We start from the raw sequence: 13,525 nt of genomic DNA, 5'->3' as shown, positions 1-13,525 counted from the left end.
GTGGGTGGTGACAGTGTGGATGTGGTGTGTTCAGTGGAACTTCGGGTTCTTAAAAGGAATGTGGGCTGAGTAGCTGTCGGGCATTAAGTGGGTTACGGCAAGCTGTGTTCTCTTTGGGCACGGTGGGAGAATAAATATAAATAAAGCTTGTATTATGGTAAGAGTTGCGATTGAAGCAAAAGAGACAAAGTAATTCACGAGCCAGCTACTTTCTTTTGTTTGACGGCTGTGGTTTCACCCTGGCTGTTCTGACAAGAAATACTGCTTTCTGTGAAACTTGTTGAAAATCCTGAGGGTCTGCATTAAGCTGCCCATTTGGGTGAAAAGGTCTTTTTAATTTATCTTCTTGACCAAGCTCAATTAAATGGGGTATTCTCTCGTCCTCAGCCCAATATTTTTCTATACACAACAAAGAAAGGGATAAGTAGTGTAGTATACAAGAATTCCCACTTATGTATTTTCTATCTGTCTGCGCACCTGCATTTCCGAGCGGAGTCGAGGCATCATTTCATTAGAGGCCAGTATTGGTGGACAGGGCCTTTGCAGGACCTGCAACTACTTAGGAGCGGCGGGGAGACAAAAGGGATCTATCTCCTCTTGTTTCATTTATGCTAACGTGCCTAGCCAGGCGACTTTCAAAGGAGATGGCTGCACCCCCGAAGACACGAGGGTTTATCATCACTCCGTCTCAAGGGCCTGAGAGGCCCATATCACAGAGGTCCTAGGCCCTTCGCCATTGCAAGCCCCTTGGGGCGGCCACTTTGGGCTGCTGTCCTCACGTTGAGTCATCTAGCGCACGGGCTAGTTTGCTGGGAGTTCCTGGGCTTGGTCATGGGAACGCGGTCGAGAATTCTCTCGCTGTCGGTTGCTGGCGGTGCCCCACTGGATTCTCCGTGAGCTCGAACAGGGACAGTGTGTTCGCGCCAGGTGTACTCTCAGCTCCAGAAGGCACTGGGTCTGGGTCACTATGAGTCTCAGCACTCGAAGCTGCGTGTCCATCTGGTTAACACAACAAACAAGAATCTGAAGGGTCTTTGTTATAAATCGTCAAGAACAGGGAAAAGAGTGGGAATGGGAGAAAGAGGAGTAGATAGTGTTGTGTTGTGGTGCCCACCTGGGTTTACCAGGGGGATACCAACATGTGAGCGCATGGTATAGGTACATTGGCTTTGGCATGACAGCAACAGGCGTCCATCTGTGTGCGCAGCCCACATTTTTAAATCAGATCTGCCAGGTTTGTATAGCATCTAGGCATTACGCGTCAAAGAGGGACCTGTACGCTTGCTGCGTGCTTTTACTTTTCTTCGGTTCTGTGTCCTAGTGTAGGGGCAAGGTCATCCGTCTCTTAAAGTAGATATTTGCAAAAAGTTGAGTGAAAAGGGAGGTCGGTGAGGAGAAAGAGGTGAGGGCAGAATGGTGACAGAGCAAAAGGATGGAATGAGTAAGATAAAAGGGATGAAAGCGCGCCTCGCTCGGTGCCCATCGTCTCAAGCTCGGCGCGCGGTGGGGATGGGGGAGGGATTCTGTTATACGTGGCTTTTTATCACGAGCATAAGATAATGTAGATAAGGTAGTTGTTGATTTTATACTGTGAAATGTGTGGTATATATTGTGAGGGGAAAGTGCCAAAAGAGAGGGGGGGCGCCGGATCTCGTTATTATCCACCTGCATCCTCTGGTGGCCAATAAATGGGTTTGCATGTGTGTTGTTCCTAAAGGGGATTAAGAACAAAAAGCAGGGCAGGGTTCTGTCAAGACTGCCAAAAGAAAGGCAAAGGAGTAAAAAGAAGATGGCATTTATAAAGTCAAGCAAGGACGGAAAAAAGAGAGAAGGAGAGGAGAAGATATATAAGAAGGTTGTAAACTGAGATGGTCCAGGGATGGAAGCTAAAGGGCTTACCCTTGAATTTTTCTGGTGGAACAGGATTGGGTTTTAACAAGAGGAACAATCGGTTTGTGGGATTAGATTAGCTGCAGAGATTAAAAAAATTTCAGTTGGGACCGTGGTTTTCAAATGCTTCGGGGGAGGGAAATTATTCATTTTTTTTTTCCATGGGCCGTAAGGACTTGGCTGTTTTTTTCTATTCAACATTGCCAAGGGACATGAAGCACTCTTCTACTTTCATTGAAGCCTTAAAAACAAACTGGATTATTTAATAATTAATATTAATGAAAGATTTATAAAAACATAGGAATTTTTAAATTCCACAGTGCGTTTATTTAACAGCTTGAAAATTGAAAATTTTTCGGAATCATTCCCATTTTATTATTGGTTTCTGATAAGTGGCCAAAATTTTCTTAAGCTCTTTTGACTGGGACCTTGGGGGCAGGGGACCCGCGGCAAGACATCTTATTAAGCAACTTTATTACCAGTCTTTAACCTAAAGATAAAATTTTGATTGGTAAAATGCATTTTCTAGTGTTTTTTGGTTAAACACTTGGGACAGCAGCCAAGAAGTTTGTTTCTTGCTGAGCCAATTTTTGGAAAACAATTTCATTATTGAATTCTTCAGGCGGCAAAGGACATTGGCAAACGGCAGGAAAAAAAGTTTCCATTAAATTTCCCACCCAAAGTAGCAGTGGAAAATCTATTTGGGGATCAGGAGGAATTTTGATGTTCTACCAGGAATTGTCAAAAATAACACAAACATTAATTAGATTAAATTTGTCATTTTTTTCTAGAGTTTTTGCAAGGCCTTTTGGGCCTTTCAAATGCGGTAATTGCAAGTTTTTAATGCAATTAATTGGTTTATAAATTATGTTTAAAAAAACAAAACTTTACTTGTAAATAAAATTTTGTGTGGCAAACGTATAACAAGGGATCATTACTCTTCTCAAATTTTAATTTTCTTTTAAAATTTTTCAAGATGTTTTTTTACCCCATTTGGAGATGTTGAAATTTTGCTTTTATCCTTAAAGAACAGAGTTCTTTGTAAGTGCTTCTGTTTAAAAACAAGGCCTTTAAAATTAATTAACAAATTGTGGGGCTTTTGCAAATGAAAAAGTTTGGTAGAGAAAAATGTTTAATATTTCTTTTCAATGTAAAGATTTCAAAAAAAAAGTATTGATAAATGCTTATATATAATATTATTTTTATATATATTTTAATATATAATATATTATTAATAGGATAAGATATAATAAGTGGTCGGTTATTTATATATCATTAATTATATATATATATATATATAATATATATATAAGAATATTTGTATAACCCTATAGATATTTATATAATAAATTATAATATATGATATATAATAAGTATATTACTTTATGTTATAAACTTCATATTAAAATTTTATATATCATCTACTATGGGCTGGTGAGTTATTTATAATATTATATATTATATGCTTCTTGGTGGCAATTCTTTTAACACCTTTCTTCTTGCATTCTTTTACTTTCAATGTTTATTTCCTCCAGTTTCCGCTTAAAGCTTTTTTTGGCTATTGAATTGGAACCTCACCCTTATCCACAGTGTGCTGTGTGCTCAAAGGATCTCTGTTTGTGATTCAGTACAGTAGGCACACGTTGGGTTGTAAACGTCAAAAGATGCATGACTGCAAGGCACCGCCGGACCACCCTGTTGTGCAACGGCATTTTGAGCTAGCATCTCAAATTAGTCATCATCATTGCCTCAGTACCCACTAGAGACTTGGTAGGAAGCCTGACAATCTTCCCATCCGGAATTACTGCCGAGCCCTGCGGAATCCTGGCAATCATTTTTTTGTAGGAGAATTACCTCCGAACCTCCTGAAGTGGAACCATGCAGGATTGGATTGGCACAGGACAAAGCAATTCTCTCCCTTTCCCATTTGAAGTCTGAATCCGTAGCCAGGAGAAAAACTGGAGGCTGAAAGCCTGTTGCTGTACATCAGTGTTTACAGAAATGCCTTTTCAAAGCTAAAATAGGCTAATTATTCAAGCCCTATTAGGTAGCATCATGAGCTATTACAAGTTATTTTAACTAAGTGCTCACTCAAGCAGAGACAGAGGGACTAATAAAATTGAAGAGAAATACATTGGAGAGAAATACTGTCTTTTTATGTCCAAAAACAACCTTAAAATCTCCTCTTCCTCCAGAATCCTCTTGCTGTGAAATGTCTCAGTAAGAGAACAGCGACTTCACAGACCAGCCTGTCACATCCTTGGACACGTGTCCAAATTCCCACTGAGAGTGAGGTTTCTCCCTTCAGCTACAGTACAGCCATCCTACCACAGTTACATCAATGCATCTGCTGATACAAGCAGTAGGAGACAGGCTAAAAATTGTACATGATGTACGTACAGTATGCCATGTTTTGTGTGTGTGTGTGTGTGTGTGATATTGATGAGGACAGATTCAATATGTTATGGGAAGAGACCCAGTTCAATCATAAATTGTTAACGAGGCCGCTCATCGTGTATCTGTGTTCCGTCAACAACAAGATACAGTGCTGTGTTCCTGTGTGTCAGCATGGCTGTCAATACCTATTCTAAGTGTGATCACATGTTCTTTGCTATACTATTTCTTTAATTAGCCTCAAGGGTGTCTCTACAGAGTAAGACAAATCCATAATTGGAAAAACTTGTTCTCACTGCTCTGGATTAGTTCATATGCCAGTCAAACCTGGCTTCAGTGAGAATAAAATTTCAGGTTCATTTTAACTGTTCTGATCTGTTTTTAGTTTATCTTTGCTACGGGAAAACAAAGTACAAACTCCCTGTATAACCAGGTAGAACATACAAACTCATTTTGAAATTAACCTTAAGCATTATTGTTGACAGCCTCTCCTACATTTCACATACCTCTGTGGTTTCCAGGGCAACCCTGTCTCAAATAACAATGTGGTATGGCTAAAATACCTGAAGGACCTCACTGATCTTATCTTCCAGTAAAAAAAAAGAAGAAGAGCGGACTCAATTAAACAAGGACGGAGCCTTTTGTTTACATCACCAGGCATGATTAAATTAAATTTAATTAAAAGTCTGATTCTTGCTCTTCAAAATGCGTTAAAAAAATATTTTATTGGGTGGAATAGAAATATAGTGATATGAGCTGTATCCAGACAAAGTGCCTCTTACCCAACAACTATCTCAGCTCCACTTGAGATACTTGTGTTTCAGCAGTTTGCTGGGCATGTAGCGTCATTACAGTACACACAAATCCACACACTGCAGTCACTAATTGGCTCATTGAACCCTCGTCTCACCCCCTTCCCACGTGTGCCCAATTTGTCTTGTTTAATAGCTACAGGAACAACAGAGTTGAGACAAAGCTGTCCTTATTCCTTTTATTTATCAGTGGAGGTAAGTACACAAAGGCTCCAAACAGCAGCCCGGTTTTGATAAGGAAGAAAGACAGCAAAGTGCACCCCAAACGGCCCCAAAAGCTGCACTACACAACAGTAGTAGAGCAGATGAAAACAAGTTTGAGTCCGGGGGGAGGAGAAGTGTACAGCTAAGGATGCCACTGTGCCATGTCAACACACTAACCACAGCTCTCCCTCTCTCACGCACACACACACTTGTAACAAAATTTTAGGATAACTTCAAAGGAGTTGCTTGGCCGAGTGTTCAGAAGAGGAGAATAGAGCCCGAGATTGTAAATCAAAGAATGTTATCCTTTATTCTTTGGCTAGAGAGGAAATTCAATTCATTTTCCATCTCTGTTTTACGCTGCTGCTCCAGGTGAAATCTTTTAATACAAGACCGGCTCTTAACGTGAAGGTTGAAATGTCCGCTTCGCCCCTCTCATTTCCCCTTCATCGCAGTCTTTGTTTTGACCGGTCATCACCTCTTTCCTCCCCTCTGCGTTACTATGATCTATGTCTCTCTTGATCACACTCTGCCTAATCACCTGACACTAACATGAATATTCAGCAGCCTCACCTGTGGGTTCATGAATATTAATCAGGCCTAAATGAAGTGCGAACACCAGAGGTGCTGGCGGGGTCTCCGACTAACATTTTGGCTCTTTTTAAATATAGTCTAATATGTACTTAATGACCACTGAGCTGACAACCTATCCACTGGGCCACAGATGTAATGCTTTCATTTAGTTGAAGGAGGCCAGAAAGAGAAAGAGGCATAAAAAGATGAGAGGGATGAATAAAAGTAGGGAGGTAGACCCAGAGAGAGGGATGTGATTTTTTTTAAAGAAGACAGGATGAGAGAAAAGCAGAAGAGTTAAGGGATATATCACTAAACTGTACAGATATTCACGAGCACCTACCAACAGAGAGCGGAGGAGTGAGAGTGAGTGTGCAGAGGGAAGGAGAGAGCCAGGAAAAGATGAGAGAGATGTAAAAGACAGAAAAGTGTGAACATGCTCCTGGGGGGATTTTGGAAAGCAGCAGGCAGTCTCTCAAGCTCTACTCTGGAGGACTTATAGTCTTAATGGCTGCCTGCTCCGCCTTTAGCATTAGCATTAGCACAGCCATGGGCTAATCCACGGCCAGGACCCCAAGCATGTCAGGACTGAGGGCTTTAGACACGCCCCGATCCCCTGCAGAACAGCTCACTTTGGCTTGCTGCTCCTTGCCAACCTCTACTACACACACAAACACAAAAATACACACAATGCTGCACGACACAGTTGGCCTGGACCTCTGTCACAGGGGGCATAGATCAGAGGGGTCTGCTAGTCAGAGGCAATGAGGGAGGGGGTTCCCCTGACTGAAAAGTGGCTCCTCTGGCGAACTGGGAGCCTAATTTCTATGCTAATGACTGCGATGTATCTATGATCCCATTGTGTCAAAGGGATATTACCACTTCTCATTCCTCCCCTTTCCAACTCCCCCTACAATTTCATTAAGGCCGGGCTAATTATGGGGATCTGTGCACGTAGCAGCAGCCTTGAACACACCCAGACAGAGCCACACACACGCAACCCCCCGCCAAATACATATTCCTATTCTCCACCATCAGTATGAACACACTGATGCACTGACTGCACTTTCCCTCTTCCTGCCTGCCTGTCTGAGAGAGTGACTGCTGGACGCAGGCTGGCTCGACGGGGAAACGGATGCACAAGACAGGGGGTCAGGGCAAGGGAATTCTGGGAGATTAATGGCCCAAAAGAAGCTGACACAGAGTGGAGAGCATAAAGACATATCAGACTGAACCATGCGCCTGTGTGTGTGTGTGTGTTTGAAACGGGTGTGCCAATAAGCATAAAATGCATTATACTCATTAAACCACAGAGGACAGTGGTCATTCAGTTAGTGCAGGCTAGAGGCTGGTGTGTGTGGTGGATGTATTCAGGAGGCAGCACTGCCCAGCCCCTCCTGCTCTGTTCCTACTATTAGCCACTGATTTACATGGGGAGCAGCAGCACTGTAGCTAGCTCTGAGTTACGACTTCAATTACAGCAGCAGCAGGACACACAAGCGTGCGTGTGCACACATACACACACAGGTGCTTAAGAGAGATGGAAGGACACAACACAGAGAATCTCATTGTGTCTGCAGATTGGGCTGAACAAGGAAATGAGGCCTGGATTGGATTGGATGTGACACAAAAATGTGCTTGTATTCTTGCACGAGAGAGAGTGTGAGGGTTTAAGAAGACACAGGAAAGGAGTCTGACCTTGAATGTCTGAAACAGGCGTGATTAATCAAAAGTATTTTATGAAATTATTTTCTGTTCACTGCACCCCTCAAAGGCTCTTCATTTATCACCCATTATGACCCTGCCTGTTCCTGTGTGTGCGCTACAGACGAAAAGGCAATGAGTGCACTCTGATTATTTATATAAGAAATGTATAAACTGTAGGAGAGGCAGGTTGTGTTGGTGCAGACATGCAGGCAGCCCTGTACACAGAGTGCTGCCTCAGGTGAGCTTGTGGGCAAACCCAAACTATATTCAGGGCACAGAAAAGATTTATAACCGTGACACCAACAATAACACTGCGATAAAGCCGCTATTTTGTGCAAACAAGAACAGCTGCCACATCCTCATTATTTATGAAATACTGACAATAGTGAAGAAGCTATTTGAAGAAAAATGTAAACATAATGGAGAGAATTACGAGGAGGAGGAGGGAAGCAGGGAATTATAAAATATTGAAAAATCACAAGAGTGAGAAAGAAGCTGGGGGCGTGTGCGTGGAGGGAAACATGCAGCTAAGTGCGAGTGAAGGGGAAAGAAGACATTAAAAGAGACTTATGGGGAGAGTGAGAACAAAATGTAGAAAGACAGAGATGGAGCGGGAGTGAGAAAGGAGGACATGAGTGTGATAGGCCGGGGCCCTAATGAAGATAGACAGCTCTTATCCATGCCCTGATAAGCAGGAATCTCCAATCACCGCAACAATGCCACTGCTATCAATAACGGCTGGGTGGCAAGTACTTCACTGGCATGAAAAGAGAGCACATGCAGCATCTGCTGGTGCCAGCCCATATTAAATGAGAATATACCCCGAAGAACTATCAGCAAGAGAGACAGAGAGAGAGTACGAGGTGGGACAAGAGAATGTAGGAGGCATATATCCTCTAACTCAAACAGAACCACAAGAGAGCAAAACAAGAGTGGAGGATAAGAATAAGCAACAAAAAAAAAAAAGGCATCCATTCCTATCGTTGTGATGTTTGATCATGTGAGTGAAAGGTAGCCAGGCGAGCGTAGGTGTGTGAGGAGAGATGAGGAGAAACTATAAGTGGGACACCCCCCCCCCCCCAATCATTACTCCAGCTCAGCCAATAACCAGACAGTCTTAATATCCCGCTCCTCGTGCCAGATGCACACACACAAATGTGCACATGCACACACTCGAATTATGAGAAAAATGTATTGAACTCCCAAAACCGTCATTAATCTAAACTCTGGTTCCATTAGGGAAGATTCAGTATAATTAGTTTTGCGTGTTTTCGGTGTGTGTGTGTGTGTGTGTGTGTGTGTGTGAGTCGGAGAGCTGAAGAGTGTGTGTGTGTGTGTGTGTGTGTGTAGTCTGAGTTATGAGTAGATGATATTAGATTGTGTCGTAGAGATGGAGGCTTCCCTGGTGATCTGCCATGCTGAACATGTGTTTGCCATTATTGCATTTCAGAAGGAGACAAAGAGAAAACTCAATCAGGTGAAATCTAATATTACTGTATGTGGAACTGTATACCTTGTGTTCACGTTTTTCTTTGGGTGTGTTTGTAAAGATCCTCTGCTTTGAGCACTAATATTGAATGGTGTTCTACCATAAGATAATTACACTTTTGCTCTGGGAGGTAACCCCCTCCTCCCCAGTGTGTATCCATGTACTGCATACACTTGTGTACATGAATATGATGTATACTCCTGTGTGTGGTTCGCTGCATGAAGCCCGTGGTGGAGAATTTAAGCCAAACTGTTACACAGGGTTGCCCTCACAAGGAACATAAAAATATTGTATTTGTGTGTGCAGATAGGGTGGTGAACTCCTCTGGTATGACCCCTGGGACTTGGACGCAGGCAGTATGCTGCTAATGCAATCTGGAACAGGAAGTAGGCCTGGGCTGGGCTATAGGCTTCTCACTTGTTTGACAGAACATCACACTGACCGGCTGAATGCTTCAGTGTGGGCTTAGTCCAGCTTTTATCTATATCCAACTTTTCACTTCTGCTGATCTAAGATGCATGGATGTTGGAACAAGGGCAGTATTTGATTTATGATGCTAGTTTTAACGCTCCGCTTTTGAAGTTCTACAATGATTTTAATAAGGAGGGCCATTCTGCATTTGCAAACCTTCTTACGCGCGTCTTTTCCCTGAATACAAAACAGTGGTGTGATGGACCATCAGAAATCTGAGAGAAACAGTTCTTCTGTTGTATCGCTGGGTATCAGGGGTGAGGTGGGCTTGTGTATATATGCATAGTAAGCATATGCAAGCTCTCAGAGGCACATCTCGAGAACCCCGGTTGCAGGGGCATTCATGCAAAAACTTAGGCGTGTATGGCGAAGTAGCTCATACATATTGAGCAAGTACCTATGGAAGCATGATTTAAAGTCTCTCAATTATGAATCTGGTCAGATGCTGTGTTTGCTCACACCTCATTACACACACACACACATACACACACACACACACACACACACACACACTCCCCTTTATCCCACTTCTTTAAGAGAAGAACTGAAAATGCCAGCCGCTCATTTAGCCAGGAGGGGTTAACATTTAGTAAAACAGAGAGGGAAAAGCAGACGGGGAGGAGAGGTGTGAGGCAAAGACCGAGAGAGAGAGAGAGAGACCTACATTCTGACAAATGATTCATCAGTCTAAATGAAGGTCTGACTGCACAACCAAAAAAAGATAGGAGGTGGAGGAGACAAACACAGCGTGACCGGGGACTGAGCCGGGCCTCGGCAACCAACGAGAGATAAAGGAATTACTCACTTGCCCTCCCCTGTGAGATAGTGCCCTTACACACAGAATGATCGCACCGTTATGGTTACTGATTGGCTTTCAGACGGCAACTGATCACATCGTCACGGTTACTGATGGCATTACCAAGGTAACTGATCACTTTGTCATGGAGATGCTGCTGGAAAATGGAGTGGGAGGAGGACCCAGTATTTATTCCCCTGCAAAATGTGTGTGTGGGTGTGTGTGTGAGTGGTTAAGGTTCTTTGGTTAAGTATAAACATTGTAAACTGCACATGGGGGGGAGGTAAATGAGCATTCAGGATGATAAGTCGATTTCCAAATAACTCCTGAAAGGGCCGGGGACGCTGTGTGTTCTGCGTGAATGGTTAAGGTCAGAGCGCATTCAGTCAAGCAAGTCACTGAGCTGCAGTGATTCTGTATGTGTGTGTGTGTGCGAGTCTGTTTACATCAGGTTGCATTTGTGTATGTGTGTGTATTTGAATCAATAGCAGCAGGGAATGAGAGACTCTATACTGTACATGTGACTACATTCCACTGGCTCACTTTGAAAAGTGTTATTGATCACCACAGTCTGCCTCTGAACTCAAGACGGCACCTTACTTATGCTCACCTGAACATGGAAGAAGCGTGTAGGTGCTCAACAGCACTAGCTCACGATCACAAATATAAACATTTGGCTTTCAGAAGTTGAAAACCTACTTCTCATCCCACTCACGCGCTTTGCTCAAATCCAACAATCTGGACCTCATTGGTACTTCAGGTACCACAATGCTTTGCTGGACAGCTTTGAAAGGCTGACTACAACAGTGTGTGAGTGTGTGTCTGTGTGTCTGTGTGTGTGAGTGTGTGTCTGTGTGAGTGTGTGTCTGTGTGTGTGTGTGTGTTATGTGGGGGTTATCACCAATATGAGTATTTGCCTTCAGGCACCTTCACCCTGAATAAATGAAGTATTCATGCTGTAAAGGCACACCAGACTGGGCTAAATTGGGCCGATATGTGGTGTTTTGTGTTGTCTCTGTGTGTTTTTTTTGTTTGTGTCAGCCACTAATTGGGCGCTGTGTCTGACTGTTTTTTCTCTGTGTGTGGTGCGTGGAGCACAGGGAGGCGCCAATGAGCGGTTAGACAGTTTAATGCCTCCACTGGAGGAAAGAGTTCAAGGACAGAATCGCTCACTCTCTTTATCACTCTCTCACCCTCTCTCTCTCTGTCTCCCTCTTCCCTTTCTTGTACCTCTTTCACTCAGTTTTTTCTTCCTGTGGGATATTTAGCAATCCATTCGCTGTGCTCCATTAAGAGACTCCACCCTGCCCTCCACATACAGACACACACGTCCACACACACTCCAATTAGTGGCTAAACCAGAGACTAAGAGCAATTAAAGCAGGCAGAAATCCTCTAAGCTCTGCTGAATTCACTTTATGTGTGTGTGTGTGGTGTGTTGTGTTGTGTGTGTGTGGTGTGTGAGAGATGTGTGTGTGAGAGAGAGTGTGTGTCTGAATCTGTGTTTATCCCTGTTTGTGTGCTAGTCTGTGTCCATTCCAATTAGGTGTGTGTCTGTCTGGCAAGCAGCCATGCAGCCTTTACCTGGCTGTAGGACACTGATGCCAAGCAGGTTGGAAGTGCGGTTGGCTACTCTGCTCCAGCTGTTGTCGTAGTTCCTCCTCCACAGGACGGCGGTGCACTGGTACTTGCCCGCCTCACGACGCCCTGCCCGGGTCACTGACAACCGAAAGTTGGTGTTGGAGTGGGAGCGGTCCACTGTGGTGCGGGTACCCAGCCCTAGCAGCTGCTCGCCCCACTGTAGCGTGCCCTCGCGAGTGAAAGTCACCAGGTCTTTGAACTCTCCCTGATCCTCGTCATCGGCTTCTGTGCCAGCGGGCATGAAGCGCCAGGTGACCGAGGTGGGAACGCGAGGGTTGTGGCGAGGCTTGACCAGGCACAGCAGGTCAAAGGAGTCCCCAAAGGTAACGGATGGTGTCCGTGATGAGGCCGACACCATGAAGGAGGACTCTAGATGGTGGAGGAAAAGAGAGAGGTTGTTAGGACATGAGTAAGTAACAGCACAACACAGCCTGGGTGTGTGATCAAGTCTGTTTTGCTTTAAGCTCAGCAAATGATGTAGAGGTTCATAACCATATTCCAGGAACAAACTTTCCTTTTAAATATGGTTACCAAGAGGAAAAAAGCCCCCTGCTGGAATGAAATACAAACAGTATTTACTTTAAGTGCACTGGCTTCTTGGTAAAGCAATTCTCACTCTCCAGAAGTATTTCCCTCCATCATTATGGGCAAAAAACTGCCACTTTGCTTATGCATGTGCGTGTATACTATGTTCTGTGTGTGTCTAAGTATGAGTTGGTGTGCTCAACTGTGAGAGTACGCTTCAAAATGAATGGGTGATGCAACAAAGAAAACCCATGGGAGAGATTTCCTCTAAGCGCCGATGTTCGATCTACGCCCAACTCCTTGCCAAGTCTAAACTATCCTCATTAAGCTAAAAACGTTCACCCAACTCCATATATTATTGCCAAGAGAGAGAGAGACAGAGACACTAGATAAAGAAAATTCCTTTCTTTACTCATGTCCCTTTAATAACCTGGGCCTACTGTGCCTATTTCAGGGCATTTCAATGAAAGTGAATGATTGAGCTTGAATATGTTAAAGATAAAAAAAGAGGGAGGTAGCATGGAGAGCTGTTGATGAAGTCAGATTTTTTTTCCAGATCAGATTATTCATTTCCTTGAGACTTTGCAGATTTTCTCCATTATGCTCTTGTCAACAGCCCCGTCACTTTCTCCCTGTCCCTCACCCTCTCTCTTCCACTGACAGCCATCACCCCCGGTGTCCTTCAGGGTGTGTAATCAATGGCTTTCTGTCCAGACTTGGCTACTGCTGGGACAGCCGCCTGGGGCCATAATTCTCTAACAGACAATAACTCTCCCATCTTCCTCTATCTCTCATCTGACCGCGCCCCTCTACCATCCATCCATGTCCCTCACTGTCTGCCTGCCTCTGTGACAGAAAAGAGGATTTCACGCCGATCCATTCACCCATACAACTCTGCCTTTTGTTTGTGTGAATAAACATGAATGCGTTTGATTCGTTCACTGTACGAAAAATGTGTGTGGTTGAGTGGGAGAGTGTCTGTACTTGTATCTATACATTGGCTTGTGTGTTTGTGTGTGTGTG

General features: G+C 43.8%; 1 protein-coding gene across 1 annotated transcript in view; it reads right to left on the bottom strand.

The window, feature by feature from the left end:
* The window catches only part of igsf3 (immunoglobulin superfamily, member 3), a 61,935-nt gene that overhangs the window by 5,323 nt on the left and 43,087 nt on the right, over positions 1-13,525 (bottom strand). The window contains exon 6 of the mRNA XM_035676350.1: positions 11,921-12,346. Within this exon, the coding sequence (XP_035532243.1) occupies positions 11,921-12,346 (426 nt within the window). The remainder of the gene's footprint in view (positions 1-11,920; positions 12,347-13,525) is intronic.

This window comes from Morone saxatilis, unplaced genomic scaffold (genome assembly GCF_004916995.1).
Source record: "Morone saxatilis isolate NCDOM2014 unplaced genomic scaffold, NCSU_SB_2.0 Contig5, whole genome shotgun sequence".
NCBI classification, from domain to species: domain Eukaryota; kingdom Metazoa; phylum Chordata; class Actinopteri; family Moronidae; genus Morone; species Morone saxatilis.
This window is presented reverse-complemented; position numbering and strand designations above follow the sequence as displayed.